Source organism: Anomalospiza imberbis, chromosome 5 (assembly GCF_031753505.1).
Source record: "Anomalospiza imberbis isolate Cuckoo-Finch-1a 21T00152 chromosome 5, ASM3175350v1, whole genome shotgun sequence".
In the NCBI taxonomy this organism is placed as follows: Eukaryota; Metazoa; Chordata; class Aves; order Passeriformes; family Viduidae; genus Anomalospiza; species Anomalospiza imberbis.
In genome coordinates, this window is record NC_089685.1 from 58,056,862 (window position 1) to 58,076,077 (window position 19,216).

Sequence of the window (19,216 nt, forward strand, 5' to 3'; positions counted from 1 at the left end):
AAATCAAAGGAAATGGGTCTTTTAACTCTCTCTTCTGAAAAATGGAAAAAAATTGTTGCTTTTCTTCTTTAATTCTCACATTCTTATGGTTTAAAGCTAGTTTTGCACCATTGTACTGAATCTAGAAGTTTCCATGCAAGAAAAATACTGGACACATTCAGGAAATTTAGCTGGGTGAGTCTCAGAATAGTTTATTAAGAGTAAGATGCTGTATTTTATTAGGTTTATCAGGATCTATGGTAGGGAAGGGGCTGAGCAGCAACAATATATAAATGGCAAATACTCTTTGCTACACATGGTGTGGTTGCTTACTTCACTACAAATTGTGTGCAGAAAGGTGTTCTGACCCCTGTGGAACTGATCATATCATTCTCTGAATAACACCTTTATTTCCTACATTCAAAATTTCAGAGGTGTATTTTGCTGCGTCTGAAATCTCTCTCCTACTTTCGTTTCTTTCGCCACTTTTTCTCCACTTTCCTTCATAGTGGAGGAAAGATAAAATCCAAAAGTGTAGTGTTTCTTTCCAAAGCAAAGACAGAAAATGGTATATTGACCCTTGTAAGCTGTTTGCTATCCTCCTCTCCCTCCCTCGCCAAGGCCTAGATTGCGTTCCTTTGTACACAGGGACAGGGTGCAAAGAGAGAGAAAAAGGCTTGACATGTGGAAGCCAAAGAGCTAAACTCATCAGCCACTGATGGAAGATAAAAATACAGTGATTCCCATGGGTGTCTCTACTGCAGGGACACAAAGACTTCCTGTCACTGACCCCGAGTGTCTCCTCACCCTTTGGCTGATTCTCCCATTGTGTGCTGCATTGTGTTACAGTATGAGCCTGTGTAGTTAAGGAACACGCTTTGCCTGTGTTGCACCCCATTAGCCCACCTCTAAAACAAAAACTGTGTAATCGGGATCTAATCAGAATCATTTAAAGAGAATGGTATTTGTGGCCTTTGATTATTTTAATGTTAACATTCCTGCTTCTTCTCATGATTGCAGGTTCAAAGTTTTCTTCTGCACTTTTGGCAAGGGATGCCTCCTCATATGCTGCCAGTACTGGGTTCTTCAACTGTAGTGAATATAGTGGGAGTTTGTGACTCAATTCTGTACAAGGCAATTTCTGGAGTTTTGATGCCAACAGTACTACAAGCCTTACCTGACAGGTAACAGATCCCTTCTAGCTCAGCTGTCTTTGTTATATTTCTTTTCTTCAAGAATGACAGTTCTCGGAGAGCTGCTTGCTGCCACCCATTTTCTGACTTTAAATCACAGTGTCATTTGAAAGAGCTTATATGTTACTGAAAAGATGTTTAGATTTTAACAAGACTTGTGTTACGAAAGACTTGGAAGGTTGAGGGGTTTTATGTGATGAAGGATACCACCTTCTTCTTGGTTTCTTAATGTTCAGCTAAACCCAAACTAAATTCACTCTTCCAATCCATGTGGTAGATTTCAGCTGGTCTCTTCATACCTGGTGTTCATGTGAGTCCAAGAATTCTTATTCACGGAGGTAAAGTAGGACAGAGATCAACAATCCACAGCAAAAAGTGTAATCACTGAGTGCAGTCAACATGTTTTCCCCTCTGGTTTTACTTGTGTGCTCATCAGGAAGCCATCTTTTTCTAAATAGTCTTGTACACCTTTAATATTATTTGACTGATGTGTTCTTGACATGAAGTAATTTGTTAAGAATGTTGCTCTAGGAGTTTTTTATTGGTACTGTGTGTTTAGCCCTTAAGATTTTAAAGTGTCTCTAATCAAGGAAAATGTTTTCACAATGTTGTTCTGCTCTCCTATGTGCATTTCATGATTGCTAAAAGTGAAAGTATTTTACACAAGACATCTGCTATAAGCATAGGCTGTTCTTGATAAGACATGTACATTTTTACAGGCTTTGCCCCTCACCCCCCCAAATCTATTTCATTGGAAGGATTAAACAGAACAGCGGTCCTTTTCTCAAGCTGCTTAGTTCTTTCATAGCAAATAAGGAGAGACTTGAGTGTGAATATAGACTTTTGTAATGCATATAAAGGGCCAGATTGTGGCTATTAAGCCATAGCCTGCACTGGAGGGGGTGAAGAAGGGTCTCATTGCAATGGAAGCTCCTGAAGGAAATGTTGCTGACTCAGCCAGAATCCTCTGAGATACTTCCTGGGAATAAATTCTGGCTATCCAGAAAAGGCACTTTTTAGTGAGCCCAGCAGTTGCCATCCATCTCCTGTTCTCTTTGGGTGTTTTTGTGGAGCAGAGCAGGCTGATGGCCATGTTTATTTTGCCACCTTGTTGTCCGTGCAGTGTGCTAGGAGTACAAACAGAAAAAGTTTCTTGGTTGAAAGGGGAAAGTTCCTTGTATCTTTTCTCTCTCATTTGTGCATTTCTAGCATTGCTACAGGCAGTGCAGCTTTGTCTGTCAGAACCGACTCTTAGGATCCTCTGCACAACACTTTGCGGCTGTTCCTGGGAACTGTCACTTTTTACTGAGGATTCCAACGAGAAGGGCAGAATGAGCTGCCTACCAAGTTTAACAGCAAATGATAGAACCACCAGGAAATGGTAGCAAGAAAGAAGAGAGAAATTTCACTTGTCTGGGAAAGTTCCAGTCCTGTGCAGGGCTAAGCAGGCAGGTCCTGCTCAGCTTCCTGTTCCCCCACCTGTGTGGGCTTGGCCTGAAAATTCCTCCCTACCACCATCATCACTCACTAACTGGCTCTGGCCTGCAGCAGAGTTGGTTGTTGCTCCACTTGAATATCCCCTTGTACATCTGTATAAATGTAGGCACAACTGATCTGAAATCCAAGCTTGATTTATTGTTTTCTTTAAACAGTTATGAATTCATATTTGTAGAGAGTGGGAATTATTTTATTTAAAGTAAAAATGCTGTTTGTAAGTGTCAAAGCAATGCCGTACAGAGATGGGAGGTTTTGAACATGGTGATAAATTTTGCTTTTCTTGCAAAAGATGTCAGAAGTTTCAGAAGTTTTTCTTCATGCCTACAAACCAAAATATGTTAGCAACTCTGCATAATAATGAGTTGTAAATAAATGACTCATGGTCTTCACACCTTCACAGATTTCATAGTATAATGCACAGACTAAACGTGGTGTGATGTTGTGATTTCTTTTTGCAGTTTGACACAGGTGATCCGAAAGTTTGCAAAGCAACTGGATGAGTGGCTGAAAGTAGCTCTCCATGATTTACCAGAAAACCTACGAAATATCAAATTTGAGTGTATGTATTGCCCAATCTCTCTACTATTAAACTGGGAAGGACAATGTTTATTGATCACAAATTAATTGGAAGTGAGATTAGTGTTCTCTGAGGAATTAAAACCTGTCGTCATTATAAATCTTGCATTCACTTAGAATTGCCACTTGTTCATGAGAACCAATCTCATTTAGTGAAATGAGGCACCGCTCAAAATGAGAATTTCTTTTCCTTTCTTGTAGATCCTGATAAGAAATTAATTTTGTTGATAGTAAGCAAACATCAAGGATGATATTAGGTAAAGAAAATTATTAAACAAACCTTTAGGCTAGCAGAATTTGAATACAGCTTGAGGCCCTTGCTCAAAAAAGTGCCAGAGTTAGAAATGAAGGAGATCAAATTACCCTGTCACCACAGGAAAGGGCACTAGTCCTTTTCAAACGTGCTTTGTAGATGCCTGCAGTGCACATCACCTATTGATAAAGCCTGCTTTATTTCACAGCTCTCAATTCTTTGCCTTTCATGAGCACTAAATTCCACACCACAAAGTTAAAGGGGAAAAAAAAAACTAATTTAGGAGAAGGATTAACTATTTTGATCAGCGTGGAAAATTAGGTGTATATGTTACTGAGAACAGTCAGGATGGAAATTGGAACAACTAATTTCAGGGTCGTTTGAACTGTTTACTAATTTGTTTTAAAAGTTAAACAAAGTCTGAACTGAAAATATGCTTTACCACATCTTTTTTCAGTTCAAAAATATCAAGAACCTTCAACAGTAAAATCTTTGTCAATCTTACAGACAGAAAGAGATGGACAGTGCACTCTCTAGTCACTCTCAATCTGTATTTTTTAACTGCCTTTATGTGCAGTATGGAGGGAAAGCTCACTCTGTGACCGCATCTAACATCTCTTTGGATAGATCTGCAAATCTGGTCCTTTTGATGTAAGGAAAATATTGTGTGCACCCTGCCTTTAACATGAGCCTTTGTTGCTTCTGCAGCTGTTTCCTCCTCATCAGAATTTGTGATAGGGTACACAGCCAGTGGAGGTATTGACAGGAGGAACTGCAAGCTTTGGTCATTCTTGCAATTCCCAAGTCACTGATTTCAGACAAAGAAATGCACAACACAACATTTTAAAAGCTCATTTTCCAAGAATAGGAAATGTCTTAATACTAGGTCCATATCACTTGCAAAGAGCTAAACTGGGAACAGAGGACTGGCAAGTACCTCCTGGACCATTTCAGCCCATGATGTATTAGTGTGTCATGCAATTGCTTTCAGAAACTTTGATCAAATTCTACCTGAAACTGGATCAGAGTTTAGCCCCTACTAGTCCAGTCAAAAGACTCCTCCAAAACTTAATTGCATGATGAAGATTTAGCAACCTTTTCTCATTTCCACACATAATGTAGCTATTGTAATTTTATGTGCACTTATTCTTGCATCAACATTTTTCTTTCTGTTAAAAAGTTCTTTCTGTTCTCCAGTTCCTTTGTGTAGCAAGAGAAAATTTGCTATGCTGAACAAGCAAAGCTTTTCCATTGTCCTCTGTTTCTCTTGTCATGTCATTATTCACAGCATCTATAAATAATTGCTTGTAATATGCCTCTGTAAAATTGATTGAGCATCCAGATTTAAGGGTTTAGGTCAAGGTTTAAATTAAGTTAAAACTGGGCTAGTTGAATGCATTTCATGTAGCCACAATTTTGTAGAGGAAGCTGGATATAGATTTTTTGGTTTTGTTCTTGTTTAATTTAATACTTTCTGAAGTGATTGTCCTTATTTTGGACAGTATGTAAATATGTATCTCTTCTTTCCTGCAGTATCCAGAAGATTCTCACAAATACTACGGCGACAGACATCCCTAAATCATCTCTGCCAAGTAAGTATTTCAGTTACCCAGGCTTGATGAATGCCATTTTTACTTACTTTTCAAACAATTTTATGAATTGACAGGTTGGACTTTATTCAGAGGAGAACACATCAGCAGTTTGTCTCCAATATTTGTTGTGGCCACCTCTACAAAAGCAAAAAGTAATCACTGAAAAAAGCTTTTCTAGACAAGTGGCAACCCCTGATCATTAAATTCAGCAGGGTACTTTCATGAAACAAAATTATTATTTGATTTGAAGAGATGGTTCATTTCCAGGAAATAAACGAGAGACATTCCATTGATTTCAGAGCTGCTTGTACTAGACCAGTTGCAAAGCAAGAAAAATTTCTACATGCCCAACAATACATTCCAAGTTTAATTGTAGATTGTAAATGAAATGCAAATTAGTAAAAGGGAAAACAGCTGAACTGGGTTTTAAATAGACTTGTTCTTGTAATCACAGCAAGCGAATATAGAAGCAGCTCCAAAGTGTTTGGTTTTCACCAGTTTCCATCAGAATTACCTGTAAAAAGTCATGAAGCCAAATTCTGTGTAGTATAAAAAGGGATAGAATGCATTGAATTCATTAATGTTTCATGCATGTATTGGAGGGGATAGGTTTTTTCCCTGTCACCTAAAACCTCCACTTTTGGAAGGTGCATCCGAAACCCCAGGTTAACCCTGTGAGGGGTGAAGCCCACAGAAAGAAGCTCTAGGGAAATAAAAAAGACTCCTGCGAGGAATTTCTGGTAGGTTTCTTCTGCCATTATTTTAGTGGTAGAAACAGAGACGCCTGTGCTACCTTTCCCCAAATACCATAGATCATCACTTCATCCTGGAGGATCATAGCCATTCAGAGGAAATCAAGATAAAGAAACTACAACCTTCTGCATCAAACCTGGGATCAAATCTCTTAGGTGAAGAACCCTTAAAGTGCACCACTCCCTTGGGGAAGCTGATAACCTTGGTGTGTTATCATCTCTGCTTAACTGACAGAAATCTGTGTATATGACCATGGCCTTGTGTCACTTCCTTTACTCTCAGTCCATCCTCCCCATTACCAACAGCAGATCCCTGTCTCAAGCAGCCAAGACATGGACCTGATGAGGAGGCTGAGGAGCTTTAGCCTTTGCATGTGGCTGAGAGAAGAATGAGAGTCTTCATAGATTGGGAGAGGGGAGGGTGCAAACCTGAGCGGGGTTTGTTTGGTATTGGTTTGATTTTTGTTGTTGTTGTTGTTGTTGTTGTTTTTGTTGTGTTTTTGTTCTGAACTGAAGCTTGAAATTAAAACCAGCAGAGCTGTTAGAGATTGAGGGGTCTAGCAATGGCAGCATCAGATTAGCATTGCTCATTAGGGTTTGTGGTGGATGCAGTCAAAATACTTGCAGTTGATTAAAGGAGGCAAAATGACTGAAGAGTTCTCTTTTTAGAGGGCCCTGTAATATCCATAAGACATCAATTTGGTGGGTGGGGGTCCATGAGGAGAATCAACTTAGTGAGCCCAGCTAAGGAAGCGTAAAAGGGGATAAAGCCTATTTTTTAACCTAATAAAGCATGAACTAATGAATAGATTGGATTGGATTACAGGCATCAAGAACAGTGATCCACAGTGCAGACATCACATTTCAAATGCTGGAGGACTGGAGGAATGTGGATCTGAATAGCATTACCAAACAAACCCTCTATACTATGGAGGACTCACGGGAGGAACACAGAAAGCTCATCATACAATGTAAGAGCAGAATCTTCAAGTAAAGCCAGGTGAACATGGCTTCCTGTTGCAAATAAAGCTCAGAGAAAGCAGTGCTGGTTTTGCAGCCATTGGTTTGCTGGAGGCTTAAGAGAAATATAGAGACAATTACCAAAATGTAAGGCAAAGCTCTGTCAAGGTCTTACATTTTGGGGCATAGATCCCTGGGCACCATTCCTTGATTCATTCCTTTCTAGTACCTAGAACAGCCAGTGGCACAAAACTTGCACCCAAATTCAGGAGGCTTTTTTCCATGAACCTGAGCAAACTAAATCTATGAATTAACCATTGAACGTCTGAAAGTCCAATCTTTCCTGCTGTAGAATTGCAGGAGAATTGTCATTTGAATGGCTTTGGCACTTAAGTGGCTGTGTATTTGAGTCCCCTGCAAACTTGTTTATAAAAAGTTCCTTTTTACACAGTGTTTTCATAATCAAGAGCATTTGGTGGGACAAGCTTTCACCCTGAACTGTTATGACTGAATAGAAGTACCATATCAGAGAAGCTCATTGGATAATTTAGCTTCTGTCTAGTATAGTGAAGGGTATGGACTTGAAAGTGACTTTGGAGATATTGGCAAATTGGTTTTACAATTAAAAATCTTTTGCAAATACAAAATATTCCTTCCATCATGCAGCAAGTGTTCCATCATGCATAGTGAAAAGCTCAGGTGTAACCCGAAGCACAATGAGTTTTGTTGTTTTGAGGCAACAGAGCTTTGTCTCTAACATCCTTCACATAACCTCACTTCCTGTGAACCTACCTGTTTTATTGCCATCTCTCTCCTGAGGAGGACCAGTCATCTTTTACCCAGAATCTGCCTGAACAGGGCACAATCCAGGCAAACACTCGTGGGAGCCCAGCAAGGGTAGGTTTGCTGGTGAGGTAACTCTTTCAGGGAGTGGCTGGGAAGAAAAGGGGTGACACCTTCCCATGTACCCTGGACTCTACAAAGTTGACTTTGGCCACCATCCCACTGTGTTAACATTTGAATTCTTCTCCTTTGTTTAGGGATGGGCCTTGCATTCTCTGCTAGCTCTGTTTTCCAGGGAGAGGTTCTTGGTATTCTTTCCTCTCTTTCTTAACCCTTGATTCATTTCATGGCCCTCTTTCCTTTGGAGGAGATAGGAACTCAACATGGCAGCAAAGGAGATAGCATACAGTGAGACTGAAGTCCAGAAGCTGAGTAAATCCTTCTGTCATCTGTTAAGTTTTCAAGATCTATGCAGCATCCTACCACCGGCCAAAAAAAGAGAGTTTTCAAAGTTATACTCCCTAGTAGCAGCAACATTTTTGGCTGCCATTCAGAACATCCTTAGTGTTTAAGGAATCTTCTTGTGTATGTGCTATGAGCGTAATAAAACCAAACAGAATTTTCCTGAATGCTGTTGGGTTTGTGCAAGTTTTTCCATATTTTAGGCCTAGTCAGTCAGAAATGATAAGCTAATAGCTTATGAGATGGGATGTCAATGAGGTGTTCAGATAAGTAAAGAGAATATTCCAGAACTTAGATTTTTCCCCTCATGTTTGATTATTCTACTTGGCAAAAGATTTTTTCACTATGCCTTGTATGACTTATATGGCATTGATTTAAGGCCTGTTTTCATACTCTTGTTACAAATAATTAAGGAAGTACAACTTCAGCTACTATAACTAGAGAAAAAAAGCCCCATGTTTATAAGCCTATAAACAAACTTAGAGAGAAAGAGAGGAAAATCACTGGGTATAAGAGAAACTCTTTCCCGTTGTGCTGGACTACCTACCTCTGACATGATTTCTGCTTTGTTTCCCTCTTTCTCAGATCCTGTTGAGGTATTTTAAACAATCACTAAAGGCTAAACATCTAATTTTCTCAAATAGGTCATTGTACACGGTTGCATTGCTCCAGCAGCAAAGCAGGCAACTGATTTGTTTTTCTGCTCTTGCTCCCCTCTTTGCACAGCATATGAATTACTTCATCTGTTATATCAGGCAGTTTTTGTCCAGCCAAATACTCAGGTAAGGAGACAACATTTAGATTTCTCTGTGATCCTGTTCTGAATAAAGGGAGGTTGCCCATTCAATAAAAGAATGAAAGAAGATAAGGGTGGCCCAAACATCATTTCCCTTCTTCCTCAACAAATGTTTCTAGTAACTCAACCTTTCCAAGTCTCAGCTAAACAAAGCTGTAGTCAGGTGTTTAGCAAATGCATTCCTGCTTATCCTCCTGATCCAACAGAATCAGGGAGGTTGTTCTTTGCATTATTTTTGAGCCTCTCTGGCTCATTTCCTTAGCTATCATCTCTACGCTTTGCCTCCTCCACCCCCTTCACTATCTTTCCTATGGAGAGAAATTCCTTCCTCCTGTTATTTATAATTAGTTGTAAATGGAATTGCTTAGCACATTGAAATCATCCTGTAACACAGCAGGTAGAAAGTATCTTTCTTCTTGACCTACTGGGCCTTTTATCTTAGCTGAGTTGAAGAATTTGTTTGTTGAGGTGTCAAAGCACATGATTCTTTGTCTTCCAGCCATTGGTTCCCGTATGTAAATGAGACTTGAAGTTTTAAGGACTGCAGTTGAATGACTTTTTAACTTTTTGTATTAAAATATTAATATGTGTACTTAGAAAAGATCAAAAAGAATATAGGTTGCTTTTTGCAACTCCTCTTCACAATAACAAGAGTATTTCTGCTGGCAATTATTAGCTGCTAGTATTTCTGATAGCAATTTGTTTTGAAGAAGTTGTTTATGGACATTCTGTGTGTGTGTGTCTGGCATTGCAAATAGATGATTTGCAGCAGTTAAATCATGTTTTTGCAACTAAAGCATTATACAGATGAGCGCCCTATCAACAATACTCATTCACTTAGTGAATTCACTAAGTGAATACTCATTCACTTAGAAGATTCTTTATGCATTTCTAAGTCAATTTCATGCATGACATTTTTTCATCACAGGGGTCAAGGCCTAGTTTCTCACTCTTCATAGAGAACACCATAAACATTTCACTTCTGGGCACACCAGACAACTTAAATAAAAACACTAATTTTAAAAAATAGGTTCTGATTGGCTTGCATTAAAAAAAAAAAAAAAAAAAAAAAACTTTCAATGACTGCATCACTTTCAGCAGAAACAAAATGAGAGACCCAGCAAACTTTTTGGGTCAGCACCAGGGAAGATGCATTTGTTTCAGTTAAACAATCTATTATAAAATAACACAGTAAACTTGTGATTCTTTTAGTAGCCTTTTGTGCTTTGTTTTTCTTTTGTTTGAGACAGAATCCAAGTTCTAAGGTGGGCTTTTTTTTTTGTTTTTGTTTTGTGTGCCAGTGTATCAGGAGTTTGATCACCTTTTGGAGGAGCAGTCCCCCATTGAGTCGTACATCGAGTGGCTGGATTCCATGGTGGACAGATGTGTTGTAAAGGTTGGTAAGGAGGAGTGAGTCACTGATGTGCATTGCATTATGGTCTCTATTCAGATAATACATTTTTAGAAAAAGTAAAAATAATTACAAAAAAAAAAGGAGCTGGTAATGAGCAGGACTAAAGCAGTAGTGGGCAAAATCTCACTGGTTTTCATGGGGAATTGCTCACATTCAGGATTTTGCTTTATTCTGCTCTTGTTTATTTTATTCCAAAAGATGGTATTGAAAAATGAACAGGGTGAGATTTCCAATCAAATCAATATTTCCAGGGATATGGAGAGATGAATTCAGAGTCAGAGTCATCCTAGTAGTATAGTGCAAAGAAAAACATAATCTGGCTTTTAAGATTTTAATGAAAAGGATATTTAAGCTAGCTAATTCATTTATATACAATCAAATGTAAGGATGAAAGTCTACATTACTATTCAGTGAAGGACACATTTATGTTCCTTTTGAGCTGATATGGAATACCAAAGAGTTGTATTTTATTTTCATTAAAGTACATGCAGAAACCTGCTAACAATGCTTTAAAATGTATTTTCAAAAGCAATCTAGCATCACCATAATTTAACATAGAGTATGAAAATGTATAACTGACTATTTTAACTTCTGTTACTTCTTTGTATTAAGATGTTCTGTTAGAATTTCAACTCCTCATTCTAGTTGTTAGGGCTCTGAATTAAAACAAACCAAAATATGTTGCCTTTCTCTCTGCTGCAAAATAGCCATCTAGGAAACAAACAATTCTCCAGATTACTTGAAATATTTTGATTGTTTTGGGGAACTTCTCTTCTAGTCAGCGGAATGCAATTTGAAATTCAGGCCAGAGCTGTTTATTTTAATGAAGAACTTGACATGAATTGTAATAAATTAATTTTAGTAGCTGATTGGATGAATCTAATACTTTAACTCACATATGGCTATAATAAATACATTTTTGAAGAGTTAATGCCTAAAGTGTGCTTTCTGGAAAGTATTTTTCCTAGTAAAATGACAGTGAATTCACAAAAATAAAAACGAGAAGGAACAAAAAACTTAATATTCAGTATTAAACTTCATTTGAAATAGTAATATAAATTTGCAGTGTAGAACAAAGATTATTGATTATAAATTGCTTCCTTGACTAGGAAGCAAGAAAGAACATGTTAGTAATTCGGTTAAGATGAAGATCAGAGCAATTTCTTTGCAGTCCTTTTATCGTGTATAAAGGAGATCCAGTCTTGAATAATGCTTTATTATTTCCTCTTTCTGAAGGTTGTCCATGGTTATAAGGTGGTTTTCTCTCTAAGGCCATTTTGAGTTGGAGTTTTCTAATTTGTAGTGTATATTTTAATGTGAAGATGGCGGTAAGTAGTTTTTCAGTATAAAAAGAGAAGGTGGATATATGCATCATTCAGCTGTATTGCTGGTAGAAATAAAAGTTTCTCCATGTCAGACACATCTCGCTTCTTGCAGGTAGCTGCCAAGAGACAAGGCTCTTTGAAGAAAGTAGCTCAGCAGTTTCTCCTGATGTGGTCCTGTTTTGGCACTCGAGTGATCCGGGACATGACTTTGCACAGTGCACCCAGCTTTGGTACTTGGATTTTGTTGCAATAAATGCATGCCACAGTAAAAAAAAAAATCTATATGCTAGCTTGTAATGTACATCTTAAGTGAAAACATAACCAGTTTTCACATGTCCAGTGTTCTACTAAAAAATAGGCTGGGGCTATTGACATTTGGAAATAATGCTTAGACAGATGTTTGTCTGCAAGCCGCAGCCAGGGGAGATGAAAACGTTGCTGCTTCCTCCTGTTTGCTGTTAGGAGCTGCAGGGATCAATCACAGGGCAGCTGGGGGAGTCCATTACAGGAGCATTCCCTAATGCACTTCAGTGCAAAGTGAGCCTGATTACCCAAACCACTCTGGCCACGTGTTGAGCCAAGAGAGAAGACTTTGTGCTGAAGTGGATGAAAAGCTCTCCAGTGAAACACTTTGCCAGCTCTCCTCTTAAAGGACATAGCATGTGAAAATGGTCTTTGCAAAGTGGGTGTACTTCTACAACCTGGAGAGAGTTTCTTCCATTTCTTAAGAAGTTAGTTAGGATGAAAAAGTAGATTTTTACTTTTTAAATGAAAAATCATTTTGCTTTTCTACACTGTTTGAAAGGGGGCTTTGTCCACAGATAAAACGGTTCAGATTAAAATCAGTTAAAAGCAAGAATGACTCAACTGGTGTGCTGTAAGTGTGAACATTTAGTCACTTGGGACCAGACTTTGCATGAGAGATGCTTTTCACAAATGCACATTTCCCTGAATATGTTTCTATAAAGATCAGTAAAGAATGGTTTTATATGGGTATTGCATTGAAGAACTGCAAGGTTTTCTGCTGGCTGAGCTTTGGTGTCCTTTATGGTTTTAGAACCATCTAATAGTACAAATTTGGATACTGTCAGTGAGATAGGAAATTATCTTTTTAATATGTTTTATATATTTATAAAACATGCAATATTTATTTATATAACATGTTTATATTTTAACCTGAAACTACTTTCATTTCCATTGTAAAAGAGTTTTCTAAATAGGTGTTAATGACATCAGGATAGTGAGTATCCCCAAGGTGATTACAATTTTCAGCAAAAAACACAAGCCTGTTCAGGTGCAATGCTAGTGGAGGCAGGAGGAGCCCTGAAGTTTTGAATATCAAAACCATATCCTTATCCTATCAGGCAGCAGCCTGGGTTATCCCTACACAAGTGTCATACATTTTATTTAGCTATGGACACATATTTATAATAATCTACATTAATGATGCTATTCTTTCACTGCAAAGCCATTTGACATACTGTTTGTGAATTAGAGTTGAGCAATTTCCAAAAGAATAACCCCTGAATGTAAAAAGCTCAGAGCTAGATGGCAGAAACTTTTCTGCACCTAATTTATACAGTTCTTTCTAGCTTTTCAGAATTATTTATCTATTAAGTGAGTTCTGTGGAGAGAAACAAAAACTGATTTACTGTTCTAAATATTTACATATAATATACCTTTGCTCTTAACTTAGATAAAAAGTTTTGCATTTTTACTGCATTGGGAACTCTTTCAGTGGATTGATTTTTAATTATTTTTTCCACCTGAAACAATATGTAGACTCTGAGTCTCATGGTGTAATTTTTTTAAAGTGAAATAATGTGTGAGATGATTGGATCTTTACAATGTACAGGACAGTATATTTTTACCTTTGAAACAGATGATTCCAAAAACTGATTGAAGGAAGTGGTAATACCTGGCACTGGAGTGACTGGCACAAAGATTTGATCTGCAAAGCTTTTAAGCATGGTGACAAGGGCAGGTTGAAACTATCTCTGGCAGAAAAAAAAAAGCTGCTCTCTCTCTTGCTCCCTCTCTCTTTTTTCTCTTTCTGCCTGCCTGCCTCCCTCCCTGCCTCCCTCTTTCCTGCTTATGCATATCAAAGGCACAGTTGGTGGCAATGTTTGGGTAATACACCCAGTGTATAAAGTAACTAATTAGTAATAGAAACTCCATTATTTTCTCCAGATCTGGAAATCTCACTGTTGTTTTGCTACTTACGTGTAATTGCTGTATCTCTTAATAGTTGCTGATACTTACTGTGCCTTAGCTGGGCATTGCCATGATTTCTGTTAACCCTTGAAAATTAGAGCCAAATGCTATTTATTGTTGTAACTACAGTCTCTTGAATGACTTCTCACCTTTTCCTAAAGAAATGATTGATTTGCTGGCTACAATTGGATCCATTTCTGTACTTAAATATAGACTTGAAAGAACCCAACAGTTTCATGTGAGAAACAGTAGCTTGCAAATACAGAATAAATTATGGTACATTATGCTGAATAGCCATTCACTGTGAGGCTGAAATGCATGCCCTGATATCAGTTTCACTCTATAACCTACATTTCATTCAAGTTACTCAAAAATATAAAAATATTGCATTCATTGCACTCAGTACCAAAACCTTGTTTGTCTGGTGTCTTTCACGCAAATTCTGAGCTCAAAACCTCTATGCAGAGCTTAAAAATACACAGTGGGAGAAATAATAGGAGAGGAAGAGAGAAATTCAAAAGAGTGACAAGGGCACTGGAGTGTTTTTAAATGCTGCATTCAGTATTGCCAACCCCAAGTCTTCAAAATAAAGCGTTAGACCCCCCAAAAACAAAGACATTTTTTAAAATAGCAGATCTTGTTGTTTGCTTGCTAGCACTACAGTGTTTAGAGTTCGCATTTCCAAATATTTTTATGAAAACACAAGCAACTTTCCTTTTTTTTTTAAGAAAGGGTGAGTAAGGAGTTTGATGGAAAATAGTAAATACCCTGAGCTTTATACCACTATATGAAGTTTGCCAGCATTTGAGCCTGTTTTTCTTACCTTGAAGTTACTTCTCAGTAGTAACTGCACTAGAGTCAATAGAAACTTCACACTGAAAAACTGTAAAGTCAAGAGGAGAGTGAACATTTTGTGGAGATTCTTGAAAATCTAGGCTTCAACTGGGGAAATCCTAGGTCAGTAACAACGTGCTCAGCCATGTCTGCTGTCTTTATTGCATTGCTAAATTGAATAGGACATCATTCAACAAGACTTTGAGCCCAAAGGATTTTTAAAACAAGTTCTCTGCAGTAAAGTGAAGATCCCCACTTTTACCCATGGAAGTCTGGGGAAACCTGTTACCATTTTGATCTGCTTAGTCATGTGAGACAAACAAAGAACTGGATGCTTCAGGTTCACCAGCAGCCAGAGATTTCCTCCCCATTGCAAAGGTGTTGCAGTCAGCTGTGTCCTGTCTCTGTGCTGCCTTGCCCAAGAGCGCAGGGGCACATGTTCACCTCCCAGGGTGTGTGCCCAGCTCGTATCAGTGACAACAAAACCATGCAGGCATGGAGGGAGAGAATGAAACACAAAGACCATCGGGGTCACAAAGAAAAAGAATGTGCTCAGAGTCACTCTGAAAGCTGAACTGCCAGCTAGAATTGAATAAGAGTATTGGGTCTTTCAAACCGCTTCTGCCCTACAGCCGCATGTTTGAATACAGTAGTTGGAGTAGGGGTAGTGGTGCTTCATTGTGATAAAAGCTAATATCTCAAGATAAACCTAACTTTTCTGTGAAGAAACCAGTCATTATGAAATTCAATTGAATTTGAAACTTGTTTGATCTTTTCCCCAAGAAAGTATTTCTCCTCAAATGCAATAATGGAATTTCCAAAGGAATACCCCCACATGAGGTATTTTGTTTTTTTTTTTTTTTTTTGGTCTAGCAATAGTTGATCTCTGTTTCTATCTCAGATGATGACTTTTCTCTGATTTAAGCTAGCTGCTGGATGAGCTATTATATTAAGCTCTCTGTACTTTACTTGTCAGAGTTACTTAGTGACCTAAATGAACATGTGTTAAATACTCTGTGCAAGTCTAAATTAACAAAAGAGTTTTAAAAAACCAAACCCATTGTATGATAAAGTCCTATCTGGAACTATTACATGTCATGGAGTCTATTGCATAAATGGAACAAATTCCACCTTGATACTCGTCAGTGTCCCCCTGCAGATGGGTGTTAGTCCTTTCAGGAGGGCACAGCACAATGTCTCAGCTCTGATGTTTTGCTTCTCTTACTTTCCCCCCCAAAATGTATCTGTGGTCTCTTCTTACACATCTTTTTTTTTTTTTTTTTTTTTTTTTTTTCCTTGTGATTTGTGATCTAGGGCAAACATTTCTTCACCATCTCTGATACATTGCTTTATAAATTATGGGAAGTAACTCACTTCCTTTCTGTGCAGGTAGTTCAGAAAATTCATACCAGGATATGTCGCTAAGGCAGCCAGTTTGAGATTCTACTTCTGACAGAAAACGATACATCCTTTAGACAGTAGGAAACAATTCTACTGTAGTGCAATTGGCAAAAGACTTCAGTGTTAATGTAGGAGAAGAAGAATCCTTCAAGTGGCAGCTCTCAGCTAGGCAGTCTTCTAAACCACAACTGGTTGTAGAAGCCAGTATAAATCTAGGAAGCAGCAGTTTGCTACTCCCTGGTTTTACTTTGACCTCTCTTACCTTGAGTAAGAGAGATATTTCAGTAAGTGGAGGCAGTCTTATTCAGGGCTGTTTGTGCTGAGTACCGTAATAATTGGTTTAATGAGTTTATTGAGACAGTCAATGGCTTTTTTTGTTTGTTCACTTTATTACCAGGGTCTTTTCACCTTATTCACTTGATGTTCGATGACTATGTATTGTACCTGCTAGAATCACTCCATTGTCAGGAGAAAGCTAATGAGCTAATGAGGGCAATGAAGGGAGAAGGAAGCACAGGTGAGTATGTTCTTTTATTCATTATTTGTTGTTTTATTCCACTGGTTTCTCTACTTTTTATGTTAGGACATATCTTTATCCTTATGTAACCTGCTGAGGCTTATCCAAGAGCGAAGCACTTCTATCATGATGTGAAATAAATTATTTGGGAGGCATCCCTGGTTAATACATTCTGAAAGAGAACTGCCTGCTTTACAGTGGATGACTGATGTCTGGATGTCTGAAACCCCATTCCTAAGCACTCACTTGGTGTTTCAGTAAGAAATTTTTGTACTGAACATTTTATCTCAGTTAATTTTTCTAAGCCACCACTGAATTTCAATGGATTCAGTGTTAGTAAGTTCAGTGATATCAGTGGATTTGTACCAGTCTAAATAAGAGGAAGAGATAGCAGGAGTGAGAAAAGACAAATGGCAAAGCTGTTGTTTCTGGTACACTTACATTTTGAGTGCCTGTACAGAAGGAGATCCTGGGTCCTGCTCCAGTCCACACTGCTTTGCCAGAACAGGAGCAAGCAGGGATTGCTTTCAGATTTTTCTGCTCTGGGCAGCCCCTTGTAATGAGAGGTACTCAGTGATCTTCCTTAATTCCATCTCCCATGAATTTTGGCGCATTAAGCCTCTCTGTCACTTCTGAAAGTTTCATTCTCCATTTTAGCTGTGGCTTAATTTATTAGCCTGTAGATTTATGGGAAGAAAAACATTTCAGTGATTAGGATGCTATCTTCTGTATGGTGCAAGATTTGAATTTAATTCATTGCCCTGCCATAACCTCTTGGGGTTTTGACAAACAAGTTGCTTATTCTTGCATATTTTCCACACACCTTTAGCAGCTAAAACTGTCCAGAATATCCTCTTTTTTTAGTTAACAAAGAAAGAAGATCATGGACCAAAGCCACAGGAATGCTCTGGAGACTCCTGTTTCTTTCCAATGTCTCTAGAAGGTGTGGGAAGGCCTAACTCAGTCTAGACTCCTAACTTTAGATATGTAATACTACATTATAGGAGTATAACACTTAAGCTGTCCATGCAGCAGTTTCCTGCCTATGCACCAGGAACAATTGCTCTTTCCTTTAAGAGGTCTTCTGAAGGTACAATGAAGGTTGTAATGGTGAATATTATAGAAGTACTTCTTTCAAACATTTGTGGTTCCTGCTCTGTATTTCTTGAAATACATATTACAGTACCTACCTGCTTGCATTATTTTTTTTAAGTTTCTCAGTGTTCCTTGACTCTACCTTTAGCTATGTTTGATGGGTTTTCTCTCATTCTGCAGCAGAAATACGAGAAGAAATTATTCTGAGTGAACCAGCTGCTCCAACTCCCTCCCCAGCGCCGTTCTCCCCAGCTAAATCTGCCACCTCTGTGGAAGTGCCCTCTGCCCCATCACCCATCAACAACCAGTCCCCAGAGTATGGTGGCATAACAGCTACTACAGGTAGGTTGGCTTCTGGCAGATAAATCTGCGTGAAGGTGCACTTGGTCTCCTAAAATTGAGCCTCAGAACATGATGTATTGGCTTGCAAGACATGAGAAGCCTTCCCAAACCAGAAATCTGTTCTCGCTGTATCCACACATGATGTGCAGTCTACCAGGAAAAAGACCTAATGTTTGGATGTTTTATATGCCTGAAGGAAGCGTGCCAAATATTTCAAGTTTAGTGAAGTTTGCAAAATCCCAAAGCACTAGTGGTTCTGGAATTCCTAGCTGGTAAAGTGACAGATGGGTATCTTTCAAAGTATTTAACATCCAAATATGTTTACATAGCTGTGCAAGTTTCTCTTGGGAATCTTTCTCCAGGCAACAACAGATATAACAAGAGGACACAGTCTCAAGCTGTGCCAAGGGAGATACAGGTTAGACTTAAGGATGAAGTTTTTCACAGAAAGAATGGTCAAATACTGGAATCATCTGCCCAGGGAGGTGGTGGAGTCACCATCCCTGGATGTGTTTAAAAAAAGACTGGATGTGGCACTTGGTGCCATGATCTAGTTGAGGTGTTAGAACATGGGTTGGACTTGATGATCTCAAAGGTCTCTTCCAACCTAGAAAATTCTGTGAAATTCTGTGAAATCTTTTACACATTGCTGATAACTTTCATCAATCGATGTTAGAGATTAGGAATTACACATCTGAAGCCTGTTTTCAGTGTTGTCTTCTATTATGGCAGCTGATAAGGTTGTTGTATTCTGGCGGGCCAACAAATTAAAAAAATCTGCACTTAAGGGACAGCTTAAATTTGTGGGTAGGATTGACAGAAAACAATAAGCATAAAACTAGCTCCTTGTTTGGGCTGCATAAATGGCCAACATCCTCTGTGCTCTAGAGCAAAACTCATTACCTCTTGGATGCGGGCAGGACAGTCTGTCTGTATGATCAAAAGAAAGTGTTCTCTTAATTCATGGAAAGAAAGGCAGAAATGTGAGTGACTTTCAGAAGGCATTTCAGGCAGTGAAATTCCAGATTTGCTGCTCCTCCTTGAATAGGATGTACAATCAGAATGTGGAAACTATCACTTTTGTGATGTACTAGAAAAGTTACAAAATCTTCTTGAAAGAATATCATAAAGTGATGATTTACCACACTAGAGAATCTGACAGTGGCTAAAGAAGTAATAACTCTTTCTGAAAAATGTTTTTCATGTTTTCAAAGGCGCCACAGGGAAGCAC

At 38.4% G+C, this 19,216-nt stretch overlaps 1 protein-coding gene across 9 annotated transcripts in view; it reads left to right on the plus strand.

The window, feature by feature from the left end:
- The window catches only part of RFX4 (regulatory factor X4), an 86,976-nt gene that overhangs the window by 49,856 nt on the left and 17,904 nt on the right, over nt 1-19,216 (plus strand). For 8 of the 9 annotated variants that reach the window (XM_068191054.1, XM_068191049.1, XM_068191057.1 and 5 more), the window contains 8 exons: nt 1,000-1,163; nt 3,128-3,228; nt 5,032-5,090; nt 6,669-6,813; nt 10,145-10,239; nt 11,695-11,812; nt 16,429-16,548; nt 17,824-17,985. In XM_068191054.1, the coding sequence (XP_068047155.1) occupies nt 1,000-1,163; nt 3,128-3,228; nt 5,032-5,090; nt 6,669-6,813; nt 10,145-10,239; nt 11,695-11,812; nt 16,429-16,548; nt 17,824-17,985 (964 nt within the window). The remainder of the gene's footprint in view (nt 1-999; nt 1,164-3,127; nt 3,229-5,031; nt 5,091-6,668; nt 6,814-10,144; nt 10,240-11,694; nt 11,813-16,428; nt 16,549-17,823; nt 17,986-19,216) is intronic. The other variant, XM_068191050.1, reaches the window with a different exon arrangement.